General features: G+C 43.9%; 1 protein-coding gene across 1 annotated transcript; it reads left to right on the plus strand.

Moving 5' to 3' along the window:
* The first annotated feature begins 6,403 nt into the window (after positions 1-6,403).
* On the plus strand, positions 6,404-16,935 carry LOC116749791 (acyl-coenzyme A thioesterase 1-like). The gene is made up of 3 exons (XM_032624553.1): positions 6,404-8,262; positions 13,126-13,328; positions 15,962-16,935. The coding sequence occupies exons 1-3, from the start codon at positions 7,677-7,679 to the stop codon at positions 16,565-16,567; spliced, it is 1,395 nt and encodes a 464-aa protein (XP_032480444.1). The 5' UTR covers positions 6,404-7,676; the 3' UTR covers positions 16,568-16,935.
* Positions 16,936-22,000: the final 5,065 nt, after the last annotated feature.

Here is a 22,000-nt window from a genome sequence, read left to right on the forward strand (position 1 = left end):
TGAAAATGAACTGCGAGATGAACACAATATTAGTGTTCTCCTGCCTTGTGTATTGCCTAATAGAACATCTTATTCTTAACATATCAGTGTGTCAGTATCTTGCTCCTAAGTCAGGGGGCATTTTGAGCCTAAACACTTGAAAAACAGAATGAGGACTGGTTTTACCCTAAGATGACTACCTATATGGAATGATTTGGGATGTCCCCAGATATATGCCCTTTAGCCTGTGACATACAGAATCTTTGGTTACAATGCTGTCATCACAGAAAGAATACCATGTTATCATTATCAGTTATTATAAATTCTCAAGGAATAGTTATCATCATCTAAGATAATGGCTTGTTGAAAAAGGATGAAACACATGATAGATATGTTTTTGTAAAGGAATTGGGACAGGACAAAATGTTCTAAGGTTTGGTCAAAAGAGGTCTGTCCTGGACGGACTTAGAGTCAGAAGACAAGTGTCAGGCCAGGTTCTGCACTTCCCAGCCATGTTTAAATGATTTAATATCCCTGGTTTGCCTTAGTTTGCCAATCTGAAAATAGAGTCTGATACCTGTTCTAATTTAGTGTTGATATGAAGCTCAAAATTAGGGAACGTGTATGAAAGTTCTCTGCAAGCTGCAAAGTATTACATAACTGTGAGGAATTGTTATTGATTTAGAGCCTGGAGTATTGTCCTTAGAAGGCAAGTCTCTGGGGCCCCACAGGTAGATGCACTGGGCACTTAGGGAAAAGTTTAGGAATACTGGGGCCCTAGGCAATTAAGAGAGGGAAGAAAAGACCTACAGAGTTTGGAAGCTCCATATTATCCAAACTTAAATGTTACTTGGACTAACATTGAGGCAGGGTTCCCTCCCAACAAATAGCCCTCAAGAAGCAAAAGCAGAGTGGCAGGTTCCAGGTGCTTTTGTGCACTGACAGCGTGAGAAATTGAATAAATTGCATCCTACAGTTATTCAAACCTGGCATAACTGCAGATCAGGCCCTGTAATCCGGTAAGCAGCAACCACCAGATTATCTCTTGCATTTCTAGGAACTTGGCTAGACAGGCAGGAGTGGGGCTCGAAGGTTTATGCCACATGTGTCCAGTTAACACCTGATATAAAAATCCAGACTCAAAATGGATGCTATCTCAGAGGTCCCAAATTTAGTTCCACTCTTCTGTTCACCTTTCCAGTCCCCAACCCTCACCCCCTCGTCTGTTGCCTTTATTCTGCAGAAATAGTTGAAGTGGGCTAAATAATGCATGCTGAAAGGAGAAATATCTTGTTTCTTTCCTTCTGTTACTAAAGCAGTGGAAACTGCCACAGAAGGAAAGCCTATAAACCTTAGCACAGTATCTTGAGAGTTTTTTTTTTTTAATTATTTATTTATTTAATTTATTTGGGCTGCGCCGGGTCTTAGTTGCGCCACGCAGGGTCTTCATCACAGCATGTGGGGTCTTCTTAGTTGCAGCACTCGGGGTTTTAGTTGTGGCACATGGACTTCTTAGTTGCGGCATGCGGGATCTAGTTCCCTGACCAGGGATGGAACCCGGGCCCCCTGCATTGGGAGTGTGGAGTCTTATCCACTGGACCACCAGGGAAGTCCCATCTTCTGAGAGTTTTAGACAAGTAATACTCTCTGATCTACACCCACAGATTCTGAAGTTCTGAGGAAGGGCCCAAGAGGGGACAGTCAACTTCTGTGACAGTGCTTGTTAGATACAGTTAAAGGACCTTCTGCATCAAGATCACCTGAGGAGTTCGTTAAAATGCAGATTCTTGTGTCCCACACTCTAGAATATTGATTCAGTGGGCTGCAAGTGAAGCCTAGAGATCTGCATTTTAACAAGCTCTCAGAGGTTTTTATACACATTAAATTTAGAGAAACCATAGCTCCAAAATGTATCTGTCAGATTTGTGAAGGAAGTTTGGTTAGCAGGGAGAGTGGGATCAGGGAACACAGCCTTTTAACCTGGCTTATTTCAAATACCCTCTCTCTGCTGCCTTTTTTTTTTTTTAAGTATTTTTAAAATGAATTAATTTATTTTTTGGCTGTGTTGGGTCTTCGTTGCTGCCCATGGGCTTTCTCTAGTTGTGGCGAGCAGGGGCTACTCTTCGTTGCGGTGCGCGGGCTTCTCATTGCGGTGGCTTCTCTTGTTGCGGAGCATGAGCTCTAGGTGCGCAGTCTTCAGTAGTTGTGGCATGTGGGCTTCAGTAGTTGTGGTGCGCAGGCTCAGTATTTGTGACTCATGGGCTCTAGAGCGCAGGCTCAGAGCCTACTTCAGTAGTTGTGGTGCGTGGGCTTAGTTGCTCTGCGGCATGTGGGATCCTCCCAGACCAGCGCTCAAACCCGTGTGCCCTGCATTGGCAGGTGGATTCTTAACCAGTGCGCCACCAGAGAGGTCCCTGCTGCCTCTTTCTTAACAGAAAGTTCCCTTCATTTTTTCCCCCCTCTACTTTCTTTTTTCTTTCTTTCTTTTTTTTTTTGGCATGCCGAGTGGCTTGGGGGATTTTAGTTCCCCTACCAGGGACTGAACCTGGGCCAGAGCAGTGAAAGTCCTAACCACTGGACTGCCAGGGAATTCCCTCCCCTCTACTTTCTAATTCCCATTCTTTGCCACGCACTCATACAGGTACACTGCTGTCTCATGAGATTACTCTGGAAATGCTGCCATAAAGATAATCTGTTAAAACTCTTTTATACTAGGTTTCAAAACCAAGGTCTGGAGAGCAGACGTGACTAAGATCACAGTACTGCTTAGTACCTGAAGCAACACACTGATACTTTGACACTTAATCCAAAATATTTTCGACTACTTCTGTCTGCCTCTCATCATTCATCTGATGCTAATAAGCTCCTTTCACATACTGATGAAGCAGCAGTGTTTTGAAATTACCTTCAAAGTGGCTTCCCAGACACAGTCTTCAAAGGGAAGCAAGTTTCTTCCATCTTAAACCTTCCCTAGTTTTAGGTTCCAAAGCTGCTTATATTGGTTACTAGGCAACCACCTCTTTAGAATTCCATGAGTCTACGCACAGAACCTATGGGTTCAATCAGGGGTATCTTCAGCTATTTATTAAATTTCCTTTTTTGTAAATTGAACTTTGGGAAGTTGCATTGTATTTACTGATTGGTGGCAAAATGGATTTCTTGGTCATCCTTTGAAAAATAAACCTCTAGGTCTATGCAGCTCAATGTCCCCCCTCCCCCAATTCGTTCATAAGTCCTACTGAGAAAGAGACAGAGCAAGGGAACACATGAACACCCAGCTCTGGCATGCTTCAGACCACCAGGTTGATAGAACAAACAGTAAAGCAGAATGAGTGTCTTTGGGAGCTTTCCCATTCCCCTTTCATCTCTGCCCCTGCTTAATCTCCTTCCTTCACACAGTTCAGTTCCATCTCCCCTGCTTCCCAAATTCTGGCTAGGTTGTCAGCCAATAACACTATTTTTTTTACAAGGGGACTCTTCAAGTCCTATATTTTTAATAATAAAATTCCAGGCCTACAGAATACTGGTCCTCAGGCTTCCCCTTGTGAAGAGAACTAATTTGTCCTGACAGTAAAGAAGATTTCTGGCCATAAAGTTCTGTCTGTCTCGTTGATCTGGGGCTGTGCTATTCAGGTGGTTACCATCTCTTGCTGACCAACCTGAACACTAACTTTAGTGCCAGGGCTCAGTTTGTGCTCAGACCCTGGGTCCCTCACAAGAGTGAAAGGACATGTTCTCTGAGATGAAGTGAATGAAAGAATTAAAAAATTAAATATTAAAACACTGGTTAAGGGCTTCCCTGGTGGCGCAGTGGTTGGGAGTCCGCCTGCCGATGCAGGGGACGCGGGTTCGTGCCCCGGTACGGGAGGATCCCACATGCCGCGGAGCAGCTGGGCCCGTGGGCCATGGCCACTGAGCCTGCGCCTCTGGAGCCTGTGCTCCGCAACGGGAGAGGCCACAGCAGCAAGAGGCCCGCGTAACGCAAAAAAACAAAAACAAAAACAAAAACACTGGTTAAGGTTCCTTAAGAAATTAAAATTAACATGTGATCCAGCAATTCCATTTCTGGGTATATACCCAAAGAATTGAAAGCAGAGGCTCATACAGATGTTTGTACGCCCATGCTCATAGCATATTCACAACAGCCAAAAGGTGGAAGCAACCTAAATGTCCATCGATGGATGAATGGATAAACAGAATGTGGTATATACATACAATAGAATATTATTCAGCTTTAAAAAGGAATAAAATGCCGGTACATGCTACATATATGGGTGAACCTGGAAGATATTATGCAAAGTGAAATAAGCCAGACGCAAAAGGACAAATACTGTATGATTCCACTGATCTAAGGTACTTAGAATAGTCAAATAATAGCTACAGAAAGTGGAATAATGATGTCCAAGGGGCTGTGGTGGAGAGGGAGGAATGCGGAGTTGTTTAATAGGTACAGAATTTCAGTTTGGGTGATGAAAAAGGAGATAGGGTTAAAGGCTGCACGACAATGTGAATGTACTTAGGTAACTATGCATTTTAAAATGGTAAATTTTATCTTTGTATATTACCACAGTTTAAAAAAACCAACCCTGTTTAATTATAAACGCCATGTGTTTTTTGGTGATAGAAATTCTGCACAAAGAAGAAAATTAAAACTACTCATGATACCCCAAAGCCTAAGAGACAACAGTTTAGGGTAGCTTTCTACTAGTCTTTTTTTTTTTAATGTTTATATATATATATATATATATATATATATATGTTTATATATATATATAAAGTTCTACAAACTGTTCTCTACCTGCTTTCAATGTCATGAAAATTTCCTCATCATATTCTGCTATATCATTTTTAATGGCTACATCTCTTCTGTTGTATTACTGCATTACAATCAAATTGACTAAACCAAATTTATCTTGCTAGTTTCTTTTTCCTCTGTTAAAACAACGATATGGTAAACATTGTTATAGCCAAATATTTACACACATTTATGAATGTTTATTTAGGCAAAGTTTCTAGAAGTGGAATTGTGAGTCAAAGAGAATGCATCTTTTAAATATTTTTAACCAGGTTGCTCTGAAAAGGTCATACCAGTGTGTATATCCACCAACAGTATATGAATGTCTGTTTCCCAAATCTTCTCAACTAGGACATCATCATGTGAGAAACAAAGCATAATGTTCAGAGCACAGGCTCTGGAATTGGACTGCAAAGGTATAAATCCCAGCATTTCCACTTTCTAGCTGTGTGATCTTCAGCAAATCAATTCACCTCTCTGGGCCTTAATTTTCTCATAAGGTTCTTGTATGGATTAAGAGTTAGCTATTATTATTTACCGTCTTTAGTTTGAGTCTCGTGCACAAAATACACTGTGAAGTATCCCATAGAACCAGTACAAAAGTAATTAGAGCTAAAGGGAGTTGCATGATTAATGACCAGCAGGACAGGAGAACATTTGAAACTAGGTAAAAAGTCTTGTCTGGGAAGCTCATGGGGGTGGCCTTATTAGGAGCAGAGGCAAACACAGGTTTTGTGGGTTTGAAGCTTATACAATTTGCAGGTTTCTCTAATAGAAAGGATATGAATTCATGAATGTAAAATCAAGTACAAGGCCTTGGAAGGGGCCTGCAGTTAAGTTTGATGAAAAATTCACCACTGGATGAACCCGTAACTTATGTAATAGTGGGAAAAGGTGAGCAGTCCAGGGCGAGAGGGAGATAACGTTTGCCTAAATGGAGCAATATAAGAGTCCAGATAACAAAATAACAACTATTACCTCATTTGGCTGTTTTTACACCCATAAGGAATGAAAGTGAGGTCACACAGCTAGTAAGACGCCAGGCCCCTTAGTTGTGGAAAAATAATCATAATAGACAAATAACATACAAGCAAAACACCATGGTGCACATTTTATTTTTATTTTCATTTTTTTTTTTTGGCCGTGCCGCACAGCATGGAGAACTTCCCCTAACAGGGATCGAACTCATGCTCCCTGTATTGGAAGGGCAGTGTCTTAGCCACTGGACCGCCAGGGAGGTCCTTTTTTTTTTATGGTGCACATTTTAAAAGAAAAGACATGATTATTAGCTGGTGTGAATTACCCAACAAGGTGACAAAACTCAATTCCAGTCCACTCCTCTGGCAATTAATGTTACGGAACATAAGTCCATGTGCCTGACGCACAATGAGGCCAAACAATACCAAAACGTTGGAGTTTGGAACAGAGAAAGGTTTATTGCAGGGCCATACAAAGAGATTGGTGGCTCATGCCTTAAAAACCCCAAACTCCCCTAAAGCTTTCAGCAAAGCCCTTTTATAGGAAAGGTGGAGGGGGCGTGGTTAGTTGTTGCAAACTTCTTGATGTTAGATCCTTTTTTAAAAAAAAAAATTATGTATTTATTTAGTCGGCGCCAGGTCCTAGTTGCAGCATGCTTGCGGGGATCTAGTTCCCCGACCACCTGCATTGGGAGTGGGGAGTCCTACCCACTGGACCACCAGGGATGTCCCAGATCCTTTGTTCTTGAGGTCAGGTCAGGTAACGATGTTCTCATAAATCTCCACCAAACAATTGTTATTCTCTGTTCCGGCCCGAAAGGGCAAGGTCCCAAGGCACAACTTTCACCCTTAGGGCCGGGTCCCCAGACCCTGCCCAGCCGTCATCACTGAGGGAGCAAGGCGTCCAGGACCCAACTGGCCCTCAGGCTCCTCAGGCCGCCCAAAAGGCGGAGGTCAGGTCCCACAGACTGCGACCCAGGCAGACTACCGCTGCCATTAGGTCGCAGAGACGGGCATGGGGGAGAGGTTCACCACTGCCTCAAGGCCTGGGCCCCGCCACTGGGCAGCCTTGGCAAGGGCTCTGAAGCCCTACAGGACACAGCCCCCAGCCTGTCCTGGGGCTCCCCATTGCACCTGCTGGCAGGAGGCTGCGGAGGGCCTGGAGGGCCCCAGGGAGAAGGCCGTGGTCTGATCCACCTCTTACCTCACCCTCCGCTGGAGGACCACCGCCGGTCGGACAGTTGGCGGAGAAGGACCGCTAATCGCCTCTCTAACCTTCCCGCTTTGGGGTTCTCACGGTAACCGGTCGCCCAGAGTAACTGCGTGCGGCAAATGCTGCGCGCCAAAGGCTGCTCGCTGCCCCGCTCCACCACAGGATCCCGGGCAGGCTCAGGGGCTCGGTCCCGCCGAGGGGCCGGCGCTGCCTCAGCTGCCGTCTGACTTAGCAGCTGGGCTGGGGGAGGGGGCAGAGACCGGGGTCGCCCCGGGGCCCGCGTCGGAGCCAACCGGGCGGCTGGCTGCAGGAGGCAGCGGCGGCCACACGCTCCTACATCATAGAGGCCCCGGGGTCTGGCCGGCGCGCCCTGCCCTATTACATTAATTTTGGAGACTGGACACTTTGTTAAGTGCCAGGTTCCTTCAGGGGCAGCCCGGTCCAGCCCACGCTGCAAGAGCCAAAGAACTTCTGAGAGGCAAAACTAGGAAAATTCTTCCCCACATAAAGTTCCTGTGTGTCTGCTTTCGCTCTTGCTTTTAAAGGTCGGTCACTGATCGGCAGGACTTCGCGGCCCTCCAAAGAGTTATAGCAGGCTGCTCGGCCCCATGAGCCCTTAGGCTGCAGGTAGGCAGCCTGTCGCTAGAGGGACTAGTTTCTAATCTTCTTCACAGCCCTCTGAAGTTGACCCGAGATCTGAAAAAGGCGCAAAATGGTGGTCTCATTTCCGGCTCTCCTGCGACGCTTCCGACTCTGTCGATGGGACCCGACCCCCTGGGCGCGGATGGCAGGGCCTACAAAGCTGAGGACCGGTGACCCAAACTCTTGGGCCCCTGCCAGGATGGCGGTAACAGTGACGCTGGAGCCCGCCGGCCGCTGCCGCTGGGACGAGCCGGTGCGCATCGCCGTGCGCGGCCTGGCCCCGGGACAGCCGGTCACGCTGCGCGCGTCCCTGCGCGACGAGAAGAACGCGCTCTTCCGAGCCCACGCGCGCTACTGCGCCGACGCCCACGGCCAGCTGGACCTGGAGCGCGCGCCCGCGCTGGGCGGCAGCTTCACGGGCCTGGAGCCCATGGGGCTCCTCTGGGCTCTGGAGCCCGAGAAGCCCTTGCTGCGGCTGGTGAAGCGGGACGTGCAGACGCCCTTCGCCGTGGAGCTGGAGGTGCTCCATGGCCACGACCCGCAGGCCGGAGGGCTCCTGGGCCGGGCGGTGCACGAGCGCGACTTCCTGGCGCCGGGGGTGCGGCGCGAGCCCGTGCGCTCGGGCCGGGTGCGCGCCACGCTCTTCTTGCCGCCCGGTAAGCCCTCTGCTTCCCTAACTGTTTGTCTTGTCTGTGAGAGAGAAAGGCAGTAAGTAGGTAGCTCCCGACATTCCGAAGGTCTGTGGGGCCTGAAAATTTCGAGTAGACAAGAATGGAACGTAAGGCTGGCTGGGGAGGTGGCTCTGCTGCTCCAAGACAGAGGTCAGAACGAAGACATCGCAAGGAAAGGGTAAAGACAGTTGTAATTAAAAAAAAAAAAAGTATAAGGAGTTTCCAGTTTTTAAAGTTTTCTTTCTAAAGTTTCTCAGTTTTACAACTTTGCTTCTAACTCCCAGAGTATATTAAGATTTAAGAAAATTACCATGAAGGAAGAAGGCCTCTTGCTATCCACTGGAAATCTTTTGAATTATTGGTTAATTTTACCATTACATAAAAAGCAACAGGCCAATGAAAAAGTTAAAAGATGCTTGTCCTGATTAGGATCAGGGAAATGCAAAGTAAAACTAAACAGTACACTCAACACCCTCAAAATTTAGAAGTCTAACATTACCAGTTTTTGACCAGTATGTGGAGGAAAAGGAACTCCCATACACTGCTAAAAGGAACACAGAATCCGCCTGCCAATTCAGGGGACGCGGGTTCAAGTCCTGGTCCGGGAAGATCCCACATGCCGCAGAGCAACTAACCCAGTACACCACAACTACTGAGCCTGCGCTCTAGAGCCCGTGAGCCACAACTACTGAAGCCTGCGCTCCACAACAAGAGAAGCCACCACATTGAGAAGCCCATGCACTGCAAAGAGTAGCCCCTGCTCACCGCAACTAGAGAAAGCCCGCCAGCAGCAACAAAGACCCAACGCAGCCAAAATTAATAAAATAAATAATTGTTTTTAAAAAAGGAACACAATTATTCATCTACTCTGGAAAAAATTGCTTTTACTTAGAAAGTTGACTGTCATTCTACTCCTGGTGCACCAATAGGTATTTATGTTTGTAAGAGCAAAAACAACTGGAAACAGCCTAAATGTCCATCAGCAATAAAACTGATGAATAAATTGAGGTATATTTATAGCACAAAAGTAATTGAAATATAGTCACAAGAATCAAGGGACTTCCCTGATGGTCCAGTGGTTAAGAATCCACCTTCCAATGCAGGGGACACGGGTTCGATCCCTGGTGAGGGAACTAAGATCCCACATGCCGCAGGGCAACTAAGCCCGCGTGCCACAGCAACTAAGACCCCATGCAGCCCTAAATAAATAAATAAATATTTTTTAAAAACCAAGAATCAAAATGGGTGAACCTCAAAAACAGTGTTGACGGAAACATCAAGTCTCCAAAGAACACATTCAGTATCATTACATTCAGATAAAATTCAAAAAAATAGGCAAAATAAACAAAATGCCATTTAAGGAATACTTACAAGTAGTAAGACTGTGAAGAAAATCAAGAGATTGATAAAATTCAGAATAGTGGAAAGTGAGGGAAGGGGAACAGGTACTGACAGGGCTTTGATGGTTAGTACTGAATTATTAAAGTTCTGCGTATAAAGTATTTGCCTTAAAAATAGTCCTTAAAATTTGCACATTAAATACAAACTTTTAATGTAAATAGTGAAAATGTGACATAACTAGACTTATACACAGTAGGTAGCTTTTTTTTTTTCTTTGCGGTACGCAGGCCTCTCACTGTTGTGGCCTCTCCCGTTGCGGAGCACAGGCTCCGGACGCGCAGGCTCAGCGGCCATGGCTCATGGGCCCAGCTGCTCCGCGGCATGTGGGATCCTCCCGGACCGGGGCACTAACCTGTGTCCCCTGCATCGGCAAGCGGACTCTCAACCACTGCACCACCAGGGAAGCCCGTAGGTAGCTTTTTGAGTCTAGCATAATGTATTTGAGATTCATTCCTGTTGCTCCATATATTGGTAGTTCCTTCTTCTTGTGTCTTAGAAGTTTCCCATTAGATGGATGTGGCACAGTTTGTTTATTCTTTTGCCAGTTGGAGGACATTTGGGTTTCAAGTCTTTGGAGGTTAAGAATAAAGTCACTGGAAACGCTTGCATCCAACTTTTTGTGTGAACACAAGTTTTCATTTTTCTTGGGTAAATATCAGGGAGTGAGATTGCTGGGTCATAACCTAAGTGTATGTTTAACTTTATAAGAGATTGTAAGCTGTCTTCCAAAGTGATTTTATCATTTTGCACCCCCACTGTTGCCCTTAAAAATAAAAGTTAGTTATTTGACTAACAAAAATGGGTTAATTTGGGAATAGCAGAGAATTGCAAATTGGAACAAGCAAGCTAAGGCTAAAACCATAGGAAAGTACAACAAAGCAAGGAGAAGAACGCTATTTTATAGAGAAAAAGGAGGAAGCTGGGAGGGGTTGTTTTGAACAAAAGTCCATCAGAGAAAAGAGAGTTTGGGATAATGGTGATTTTTCATTGTTGAGTTGTTGGGGTAGTCAGTTTCTTAGAGGGGAGGCCATTTACATCTTCTGCTGTTGGGGCCTGTAGTTGATGATTCTTTCCTGTTGATGATCTTTCTGTTATGATCTGTAATTGACAATTCTTCCTATAATTGACATGGAGTGGTACTGCAAGAAAGCTCCCCAATTCTGTCCTCCTTACTCCATTGTAGTGAGGTTTCCCTTTATTAGTTTTCATATTTCTCCCTTGTAATCACGATCTTTCTCCAAAACCATTGATGATCAAGAGTCAGTGGAGTGGCTTTTTGTCCTTCTGTGTCAGGAAGGACCTTTCCTGGGTGTCATGTCCCTTGTTAGAGGGAAACTGCACAGAGTGGAAACCTATTGAGGTCACATTTGAGTAACAAGGAGGGGTAGGAGGGAGAACTTTCAGGAACTTTCCGTCTATAGTCCCTATTTCTCAAGACCCTAAGAACTAGAGATCATCTCTTTTGGTATATATCATTTTTACAGAGGTTTGACAGGAAACAAGTATAGAATCAAAAGTAACATGACAATTCCGAATTGTATGATGATTCTAAACCAGGATCCTAGGCCTGAAGATAGCCAACTGAACAAATATTTATTGGCACTTACTCTGATTTCGGGGAGAAAAGTTCTCCCTACTGAGGCGAACCCAGAGCCATGGATGCCTCCTGGAAGTCCCCATTTAAAGCAGCCAGGAGAGCAAAATAGACGAGCGTATACAACAAGGGCCTAGTCAATCTAAAACAGTTAACCAAGTGCATTCAGGAAGGTACAGTGCAGGCATAAACATGAGGTAACAGCTAATGAACTCTTCGTGAAGACAGGAAAACTTCAAAGACATTTTAAAACAGTGTCTTACCTTAAAAGAACTGTTTGTAACCAAATGTGTTATTACTGGCATAGCATGTGAGGTTGCAAGTTCAGTTACCCTGAATTTGGATAAGAATCCAGAGTCAGTTAACAGTCCAGATGAAGAGACTAATGTGAATCCTGAACGTTCTAACAGTACTGGCCCTGACATCTTAGCAAAGCTGTCTGGTCAGATGTCGTGCGCTTCAATTCTGGGAAATCTTTACTTTCAGGTCATCCTATGATGTGAGGTCCAGGGACGGTATGGTGCTTTTTTTTAGATGTGTCATGTAAATGAAGAGTCTGTTCCCTGGAGTTTGTCAGCACAAGAGTTGGTTAGCACTACTTGAAAGGGGCCTTCCCAGTGGGGTTAAAAAAGTCTTTCTGGAGGTGTCTTTTTCAAGAGGAAATCTCCAGAATACAAGGTATGATGCTTAAGGTTTTCATCTCCTGGGATTGCTCTGTGACAAGATTGCTCTACCAAAGCTTGATTATTTTTAATGGAAGCAACTAGGTCTTTACAGTATGAAATATACCTCCTCTTATCAGCTGTGAATCAAAAGAGGCAGGGGCCAGGTGCATTGGATGGCTTGTGACTATCTCAAAGGGTGAGAGTTTATGAGTTCCAAAGGGGGTGGATCTGAGATTTAGAAGGACCAACGGCAATGCTTTTGGCCAAGGTATTTGGAGGGTTTGTACGAATTTTGCCAATTTAGTCTTTTTTAAAATTTTTATTTATTTATTTATTGGCTGCGTCGGATCTTAGTTGTGGCCCTTGGGATCTTTGTTGCGGCATGCAGACTTCTTAGTTGCAGCATGTGGACTGTTAATTGTGGCATGCATTCGGGATCTAGTTCCCTGACCAGGGATTGAATCCCCCTGCATTGGGAACGCAGAGTCTTACCCACTGGGCCACCAGGGAAGTCCTGACAACTGAGTCTTTGTTGTTGTTTTTTTGGCTGCACTGGGTGTTCATTGCAGGCTCTAGAGCACAGGCTCAGTAGTTGTGGTGCACGGGCTTAGTTTTAGTTGCTCTGTGGCATGTGGGATCTTCCCAGACCAGGGCTTGAACCCATGTCCCCTGCATTGGCAGGTAGATTCTTAACCACTGCGCCACCAGGGAAGTCCCTTTAAATTATTATTTTATTTTTTTTTTTTTGCGGTACGTGGGCCTCTCACCGCTGCGGCCCCTCCCGCTGTGGAGCACAGGCTCCGGACATGCAGGCCCAGCAGCCACGGCCCACGGGCCCAGCCACTTCGCGGCATGTGGGATCTTCCCGGACCGGGGCACGAACCCGTGTCCCCTGCATCGGCAGGCAGACCCCCAACCACTGCGCCACCAAGGAAGCCCTAAATTATTTTTAACCACAAAAATAGTACATGCTCTTTGTAAAAATCTGTGGGGCTTTGAGGCCCCAGGTATAGCGGGGAATGTGGGTTTAGCCTATGCCACAGTCTGGATCTTTGAAGACCAGAGCCGTTCAACATTTCTGATTGTCAACAGAAAACTCTGACATCACCAAATAGGTAAAAATGGCCTTTGACGCCACTGCAAAGAGTTTCAAGTATAGTTTAGTTTTGTGTTTTGTTTCTTCCCAAGGACCTGCACCCTTTCCTGGGATTGTGGACATTTCTGGAACTGGACGTGGCCTTCCGGAATATCGAGCTAGTCTGCTGGCTGGGAAGGGTTTTGCTGTGATGGCTCTGGCTTATTATAACTATGAAGACCTCCCCAAGAGCATAGAGAACCTCCACCTGGAGTACTTTGAAGAAGCTATGAACTACCTGCTTAATCACCCTCAGGTTGGAACTTCCTCTAATTTTTATGTTCTGCGTTATTAGTTCTCCTTCTCTTAAATGCTCTTGGTTTTCACAGAACTTGACAAATTCATGACAGCCCTTTCCTGCCCCCAACACACACTGCCTTTCATAGTCGCTTTTCCCAGACAGTTTACATGCAATTAGATGTTGCCGTAATAGATTTCCTGCTAGTAAAGATGTCCTAATTGGAATTATGGAATTTTAAATTCCAGTATTTTATACTATTTCATTACAAGCCCAAACACATTGAGAACCCTGGGTTTGACACAGGAAGTAGAGGAAAAGCGGAAGGAGATCAGTGTCTCTAGTTTAAATGTTTGTGTTTAATAAACCTCTCCTCCATGTGCCCCTCTGAGAGCAGAGGATTCAGTTTTAAAGAAGAACCTGGTGACAAAGAACCTAGGTAGTACGGAGCATTTGGAGGGCTCAGGATATAAGAGGATTAGAAGATAGACCTTGCTTATTTTATAATTCAATCAGAGCTCAAAGGAGATGGAAGTGCTGGAGCTCTTAGATAATGTGATGGGGTGTAGTGGAACCAGCACAATGTGTTTGATAGAGAAAAGTTAAATTTGAGGTTTGATTTTGCCACTTAACTAGCTTCATGACGTTGGGGCCTCTGTTTCTTCCTCTCAAAAGTTGGGATGACAGTAATATCCCATTCCGAGTATCTTTATGAGAAATAAGTGGCTGAAAACAGTTAAGGGTGCTCTTGTAGAAACCATAACAAAGACAACAACAAAAAAAGTGCTGTTGAGAGGTCAATAAAAAGGCATTTGTAACCGAAGAGTTTGGTAATTGACAAGAAGAGTCCTTATGGAATAGGGCAAACCCAAATTACCCTGGAGGGGATTGAGTAGAAAGTGAAGAAAGAAAATAACCACAAAGTTTCCTACAAGTTTTGCTGTGAAAGGGAGTAGAAAACTGGGGCAGAGTGGATTTAAGCTCAAAGGATTGTTATTAAAATGTAAGAGGTACTAGAGCTTGGGGTACACTGATGGGGATGAGCCAGTAGAGAGGAAAGTTATGAAGGAGAGAGAGGAGGAAGTAATTGCAGGAGCAGAGTCCCTAAGGATGAGAATAGATGGGATCCCAAGCACAAGCAGAGGGTGGCCTTGAATTAGAGATACTTTGGAAACAGGAGGGAAGAAGGAGAGCTTGATTCATGTAGAACTAAGTTGACTTGGAAGGGAAAATTGAGGACAAGTTCCTACCTGATAGCTTCTATTTTTAGTGAAGGGGAATAGGGGTTAAAGGGGCTTACAGAGGTAGGAGACAAGGTGGAATGGCCTTTTGGAGAAGTGGAAAGCAAACATCAGGGAAGCAGAATTGAGGGGCAGTATGGATGCTTATTTGAAATCTGTGGTCATGACATGAAAGTAAGATCTGTCCGGGGCTTCCCTGGTGGCGCAGTGGTTAAGAATCCACCTGCCGATGCAGGGGGCACGGGTTCGTGCCCCGGTCTGGGAAGATCCCACATGCCGCGGAGTGGCTGGGCCCGTGAGCCATGGCCGCTGAGCCTGTGCTCCGCAACGGGAGAGGCCACAACAGTGAGAGGCCCGCGTACCACAAAAAAAAAAAAAAAAAAAAATCTGTCCTCACGAGCATATATATATATTTTAAATTAATTTTTGGCTGTGTTGGGTCTTTGTTGCTGCGTGCAGGCTTTCTCTAGTTGTGGCAAGTGGGGCTACTCCGTTGCGGTGCGCAGGCTTCTCGTTGCGGTGGCTTCTCTTGTTGAGGTGCATGGGCTCTAGGCACACGGGCTCAGTAGTTGTGGCTCGCGGGCTCTAGAGCACAGGTTCAGTAGTTGTGGCGCACGGGCTTAGCTGCTCCGCGGCATGTGGGATCTTCCTGGACCAGGGCTCGAACCCGTGCCCCTCGCATTGGCAGGTGGATTCTTAACCACTGCACCACCAGGGAAGCCCAACAAGCATGTATTTTTTTCTCCAGCAGTGTTCATTTGCACAAATGCAGGCCTGGAGGAAGTGAATAACAGGTGCTAACTGAGGTGAGCACTTTTCTAGGCGAGTAGGACCAAAGGGAGAGAGGTATTAAGGGAGTTAGGAGTGTTTGCAGGGGAGCGATAATAACAATGAAGCTTGAAATCTAAGCCGGATGAGGTGAGAAGTGAGAAAATGAGAGGTACTGATAGGGAAAAAATGGTAGTCAGGGTCTCAAAGAGGTGGGAGTGGGCAGTATGAGAATTGCCAAACTGGAGGTAAATAAGTTGGTGATTAGAGAGTAGAATGCTTGAAGCTGATGTTTTGGAGATGATGTACTTATTGATGACTTGACTTAGGTTATGACAATGGGAGTGTGTGTCTGAGGTCGGGGAGAGAAAAAGATAATGGGAGGTTTGGAGGTCAAGGAACTGAGAGGCCAAAGTATTTAGTTGTCATCCACATGGTTGAAGACACCAGGAATGGTGACGGAGAAATTGTGGAAAGCAAGGTAGAGAGGAAGGATAAGTCAGTATCCCAAGGCTGCAAACCCTGATAAGTGGGAGAGCCCAGATCCACGCTCAGTTCTAACCGACTCTCAAGTCCAGGCGCTACTCGCCACACTGCACTGTTCATGGACTCATTCTCCTTTTCCCTTTGGCCTTTTCTCAGGTAAAGGGCCCAGGGGTAGGGCTGCTTGGGATTTCCAAAGGAGGCGAACTCTGCCTCTCCATGGCCTCGTTCCTGAAGGGCATCACCGCAGCTGTCATAATCAATGGCTCTGTGGCCAGTGTCGGCGGAACCTTACACTACAAGGGTGAGACACTGCCGCCTGTGGGTGTCAGCCGAAGTCGATTCAAGGTGACCAAAGATGGCCTAACAGACATTTTGGATGTCCTGAACAGCCCTTTGGAAGGACCTGATCAGAAGAGCTTCATTCCTGTGGAAAGGGCTGAGTGTGCCTTCCTGTTCCTTGTGGGTCAGGATGACCACAACTGGAAGAGTGAATTCTATGCTAATGAGGCCTCTAAACGCTTGCAGGCCCATAGTAAGGCGAAGCCCCATATCATCTGTTACCCAGGGGCGGGACACTACATTGAGCCTCCTTACTTCCCCCTGTGCCGGGCTTCCCTGCACACCTTGGTGGGCAGTCCTGTCATCTGGGGAGGGGAGCCCAGGGCTCACGCCAGGGCCCAGGTGGATGCTTGGCAGCAGCTCCAGACTTTCTTCCACAAACACTTGGGTGGGGAAAAGGCGACAATCCCAGGAATGCTGTAATCATTTACCCCGGGGACAGCTGCCACAATTAGTGTATATGTGTAGTTTTTTTCTTTTTAATAATTACTTCAGTGTTAAAGTGGATGTACCAAGAAATTTTCAAGATATTTATAAATTACATACTTTTTCAGTTGTTTGGGAGGAGAGTGATTCTACAGAAAACACAACAGATGGAGAAAGCATGCCCTTTAGTGTCTAACAACACATAACTGACAAGGCTTTAGCTCTGAAAGGAAAAGAGTAACACCTGGTACACAATTGGTGCTTAGTTACTATTTGAATAATTTATTATTGATTTTGTTTAATAATTAATTTATAAATAAATGATTACCTACTGTGGAAGAAAAGCATATAAAATATCAAAAATATTATCAGATCTGAGTTTCTAATTTAAGAATGGAAGTGAACATCTTAGCTGTAAATTACTATACTAGTTATAGAACTACTTAGATGAAAAAAAATTACTAAAAATTTTCAAAGCAAGTATGGTTTTAGTTCTTTGATATCTTCTCCTTGAATGAGTAAGCATTCTCCTCATGCAAGTGTATTTTAAGTTATTTTTGTATCTTCACATATGGACCTTTGTGAACTAGTTATTTTGAAAGCTGGTAAAACATTTAGATGAATTTCATAAGTGACTTTAATAATGGTTAGCGTGCAAATAAATTATTCAGTTTTGTAACACTTGATATAAATAGTTCCATATTAAACTTACTGAACTTTTCTAAAGCTTAATGTGTTTAAAATAAAAAACACCTTAATTTGTGATATGGTATTCCAGTTCCTCAACTTTCTTTTTCAGTAAAGCAATTCCTGACAGGTGTTTTTTCTCAAAATTCAAAAACAGTACAGAACTTTTTGTTTTGCCAGCTGTTTTTTTCTTCTATACCACTGTGAGGCAGGTGTCATCTTCATTTTACAGATGAGGAAACTGAGACTCAGTACCTGCATGGTACCTCTAGAGCTGGGGCCCCGGCTCCCCACATCAAGTTTCTTCTCTCTTGAGCCCATCCATGCCCTGTGCAGGGCAGCAGCCCCAGGCACAGGCAAAGGAAGTGGCTCATCTTTCTCCTGCCTAAGTTCTCAGGCGAGTTCCTGGACTTGAAGTGCGAGGGGAGGGGTATTTCAGGGCACTGATGTTGAAAGAGTAGATCTGGAACCGTGTTTAAACCCTTGACATAGTAGTATGTTTTTGTGGGAGCTGACAGGCAACTCAAAATGCCTACACTCCTTCCCTTGATTGTTAACAATGTGTATGTGATTTGCCCTCCTCTTCCTCTTTCCTCTCTTTGTATCTCTCTTTCTGCTACTTTCTGTAAACAGCGTCTTCCGTGACACTTGAAGGAATCGCGTCATCTATCAAGCTGGAGTGTCAGTCTTCTCTAGATGCTGATCATGAGTGATAAAAGGCAGAAGCAGCAGAAATTTGGGGGCCAATTAATGATGAAGTTAAATTGTAGACCATGTATTTCAAAAGACACAAAGATGATTTCCTCTTTAAATTCTCTTGAGTAGGAGGACCTAAGAAAAGGGGAAATAGAGACACCATAGGCACGTGTTCTGGAGGGGAGAGTGAAACTACATACTATGATGTGAAGATCAGAAAAGAATTCAGAGGGATAGTGGCTTTTGATATGGGTCTTAACTGATAGGATCTCTTTTTCTCGAATCTAGAGTAATAAAAATTCATAAAAAACTTGGAAAATAGAGAAAATTATTCACTAGAAAAGGAGTTGCATATAATCCATTCACTAGAAACTAGCACACTTAACATTTTAGAATATTTCCATTTTCCTCTAGGCTTGTCGTTGTGTGTATTGAGTTTTTACTCAATTAAGTGTACATCCGTTTTACCTCAGTATTGTATGATGTTTTTCTTACCATGTTATTATATTCTTCAAATACATGACTTTTTAAAAACAGTGATATGTATTCCATTGATTGGTGCTACAACCCTTCATTTAATCAATCCCCTATTGTTAGCCCTTGACTCTGTTGATAGTTTTTCTTTATAAAGTCCGTTCCTATGGTGAAGGGACATATACATGTATAAGTCTTTGTGTATCACTGATTATTTCTTTTTTTTTTTTTTTTTTTGCTGTACGCGGGCCTCTCAGTGTTGTGGCCTCTCCCATTGTGGAGCACAGGCTCCGGACATGCAGGCTCAGTGGCCATGGCTCACGGGCCCAGCCGGTCTGCGGCATGTGGGATCTTCCCGGACCGGGGCACGAACCTGTGTCCCCTGCATCGGCAGGCGGACTCTCAACCACTGCGCCACCAGGGAAGCCCTGATTATTTCTTTAAGAGAGATTCTTTGAAAGGAAATTACTGGGTCAAACTTCTGAACAGTATGATGATCCTTTACTATGCATACCAGAAACAATCAAGTACACCATCAAAGACACTGTATGAGACAGCCATGTTGTCAATACTGGTGTAATGTGTGTGTATAGGTGTGCGTGTGTCTAATTTTTATAATTTTATAAACTTTATAGGTTGAAAAGAGAATCTCATATTGTTGTGCTTTGTTGTTAGTGAGGTTGAATATTTCCCTCTCTTATTGGGAAAATATTTGTATTCCTTTTAATCTACATTTCCCATTCCTTTAGAATGTTCACCTGTTTCTTCATGACCTAGAGCAGCATTTCATTATGTATTTCAGAAGTAGATAATTCTAATATATGTTGGCAACAGTATATTACCGTGTTATTTGCCATTTAAACTATGTGTATGTGTGTGAATATATGTGTGTCAGGTTTTGCAAGATGGACCTGATGACGGAAGGTGGAAATGATAAGAAATATGTGTACTGGTCTCTGCCTGTACCTTTCTCCCAACTTCCAGCACAGAGCTCCTAAACCCTTGTAAATTCCTAACTGATAAAAGCACTAGTAGCATCTTTTGTTCTATCGAGGCAACTCTGGGTGGGCTCCTGGGTGGCTCCTGGATGGGGACTGGTAACCAGAAAGACCAATCCATGATTAGAAGCTTGGAATTTTCAGCCGTCTTGCCCCATTCTCCAGAGGAGAGCAGGGCCAGAAACTGAGTTAATAATTGATCATGCCTATGTGAGGAAGCCGCCAGAAAAATCCCAATAGTATGGGGTTTGGAGAACTTCCAGGTTGGCAAACACTACCACACAGGCAGGGTGATGCACCCCAACTCCACAGGGAGAGAAGTTCCTGTAGTCGGGACCCTCTCAGACCTCGCCCCACACATCTCTTTATCTGGCTGTTCCTTTATATCCTTTGTGATTTCCTTTAATAAGGTAGTTGATGTAAGGGTTTCCCTGAGTTCTGCGAGCTGCTCTAGCAAATTAGTTGAACCTGAGGAGGAGGGGGTTGTGGAAACCTCGGATTTCTTGCCAAATCACACAGAAGTTGTGGGTACCCTGGGGACCTATTACTTGCAGTTGGCAGCTGAGGAGGGGTGAGAGCAGTTTTGTGGGACTGAGCCTTTAACCTCAGGGAACTGACACCATCTCCAGGTAGATAGTGTTAGGACTGAATTAAATTGTAGGACATCCAGATGGTTGTCTCAGAGATCTGCCTGGTGTGGAGATAAAACCCTCCACACATGTGGTAACCAGCAGTGTCAGAAGTGCAGTGTTCTGTGTGAGTAGTAAAGGAGACACACAGAAAAGAAAGACACAGGAGGAGAACTGTAGGTTTTTCCTTATATACAGAAGACATTTTAGGAAGTCAAAATAACAGGCTCAGTGGTGGAAAACTCAAGTGTGTTCAAGTATAGTTGTCCATGTTAGAGTATAGGGTACACATAAAATAGCAGTGTGTAAACACTACAAAAGGAGGAGAATGCTGTGTGATAGACAGTCTTAAACGTGTTTAATTGTACAGGCAAAGGGAGACCTTAAAGATTGGTAAGAAAGAGGGTGATATAGTTGCCATTGTACTTTAGAAAAAGAATATGGTGTGAAGTACCCACATGGACACTATTGCAATAGTGAAGGATTCTACTGCAATGCCTTATGGGAAGAGTGGACCCTTTCTCTCTTACACACTTTATAGGATCTCAAAATTTCTTGATACTTTCTAGTTAAACCTAGAAGCTGTAGGGAGGGAGGAGGACTGTTCCTTTTCCTAAAAGAGGTTTCATTCTGAACAGTACTTGGACACCAATTCTGCATGGACATCAGTTTGGATCTGGAGAAGCCCCAGGGGTAGGAACTAATCAAACCTCATTTTAGGAAAGGACAGTGCTCTTCAGGCTTCTTCATCCAGCCACTGACTGGACCACATCTAGCTAATCAGACCCCCTTGATATCATCTGTTACCTCAACAGTATCCCTTTGTTTGTGCTCTATTTCAATACCTGTTACTCTTTGAATATCAACAAAATTTCTACTAGGAATGCATGTGGTTTTACCTTATCTCACCTGTGTAGGGGAGGAAAATTTTTTACCTATACTCTTTTGGAGTTTCTGAGTAGGCTTGAGAATAAAATTGACATAAGACAGATTAATAAGAGAAAAGAATACTAAGGTTTTTTTTTTACATGAACATCAAGGTCTCAACAAGGAAATGAAGACCTGAAGAAGTGGAAAAACCGAAGTATTTATACAGTAGTTTGAAGAGAGTGCAAACTGTGGAAAAGTAAAAAATACGGGGAAAGTAAAGGAAGAGAAATTATCGTGACAGTCATGTGCAGAATTCTCTCAGCCTTGACTCCTATTTCTGGTGATAAGACTGAACTTTCCTCCAGTATAGGGAGGCACCGCTCACAAGGGAGTCTCCTCTTCTGCTTTCAAGGAAAAAACGGGGGATAAGTGCCCTTCTTGCGCCTGCTGTTTTTCAAGTGCCTTTAGCTCTAGTCAGTATGCCAAAGTGACATATTTTGGGGTGGCATCTGCTGAACCCTTCACCTGAACTGTTTCCACAGTGTCTCTCATCCCCACTTGACTTTGAGAACTGAAGATAAACTGAGGGAGAATTTTCATCTTGCTGTGAAATACTGTGTGCTTAATTTCTTCATGTTTCCTAACATGTTTTTTTCTAATGGCAAATTCTGAGTTCAAATCTAAAACACAAGAATCTTCTAAAAGTTAACCTCTAAATTCCTTAATTGGTCCCACTAATAGTCATAATATTAATTATTATTTATTTATTATTTAAATAATATATTTATTATTTATATATTATTATTAGTCCCATATTATTATTTATTATTTAAATAATATATTTATTATTATTAGTCCCATATTATTATTAGCTATTTATTTATTATTTAAACAATATATTTATTATTTAAATATTATTTATTATTAGTCCCATGTTATTATTTATGTATTATTTAAATAATATATTTATTATTTATATATTATTATTTATTTTTATTATTAGTCCCATATTTTCCTTCTGTAAATTCAAAAAAATTCCTTTCTTGTTCTAACTTCTAGAAAGCCACCAATACCGT

This window comes from Phocoena sinus, chromosome 2 (assembly GCF_008692025.1).
Source record: "Phocoena sinus isolate mPhoSin1 chromosome 2, mPhoSin1.pri, whole genome shotgun sequence".
Classification (NCBI taxonomy): domain Eukaryota; kingdom Metazoa; phylum Chordata; class Mammalia; order Artiodactyla; family Phocoenidae; genus Phocoena; species Phocoena sinus.

Bases quoted from the DNA above. Each gene is read 5' to 3' on its own strand.
- LOC116749791 (XM_032624553.1), top strand. From the start codon at position 7,677: ATGGTGGTCTCATTTCCGGCTCTCCTGCGACGCTTCCGACTCTGTCGA. The intron at 8,263-13,125 runs GTAAGCCCTCTG...TTTCTTCCCAAG, and splicing joins CACGCTCTTCTTGCCGCCCG to GACCTGCACCCTTTCCTGGG. The intron at 13,329-15,961 runs GTTGGAACTTCC...GCCTTTTCTCAG, and splicing joins ACCTGCTTAATCACCCTCAG to GTAAAGGGCCCAGGGGTAGG.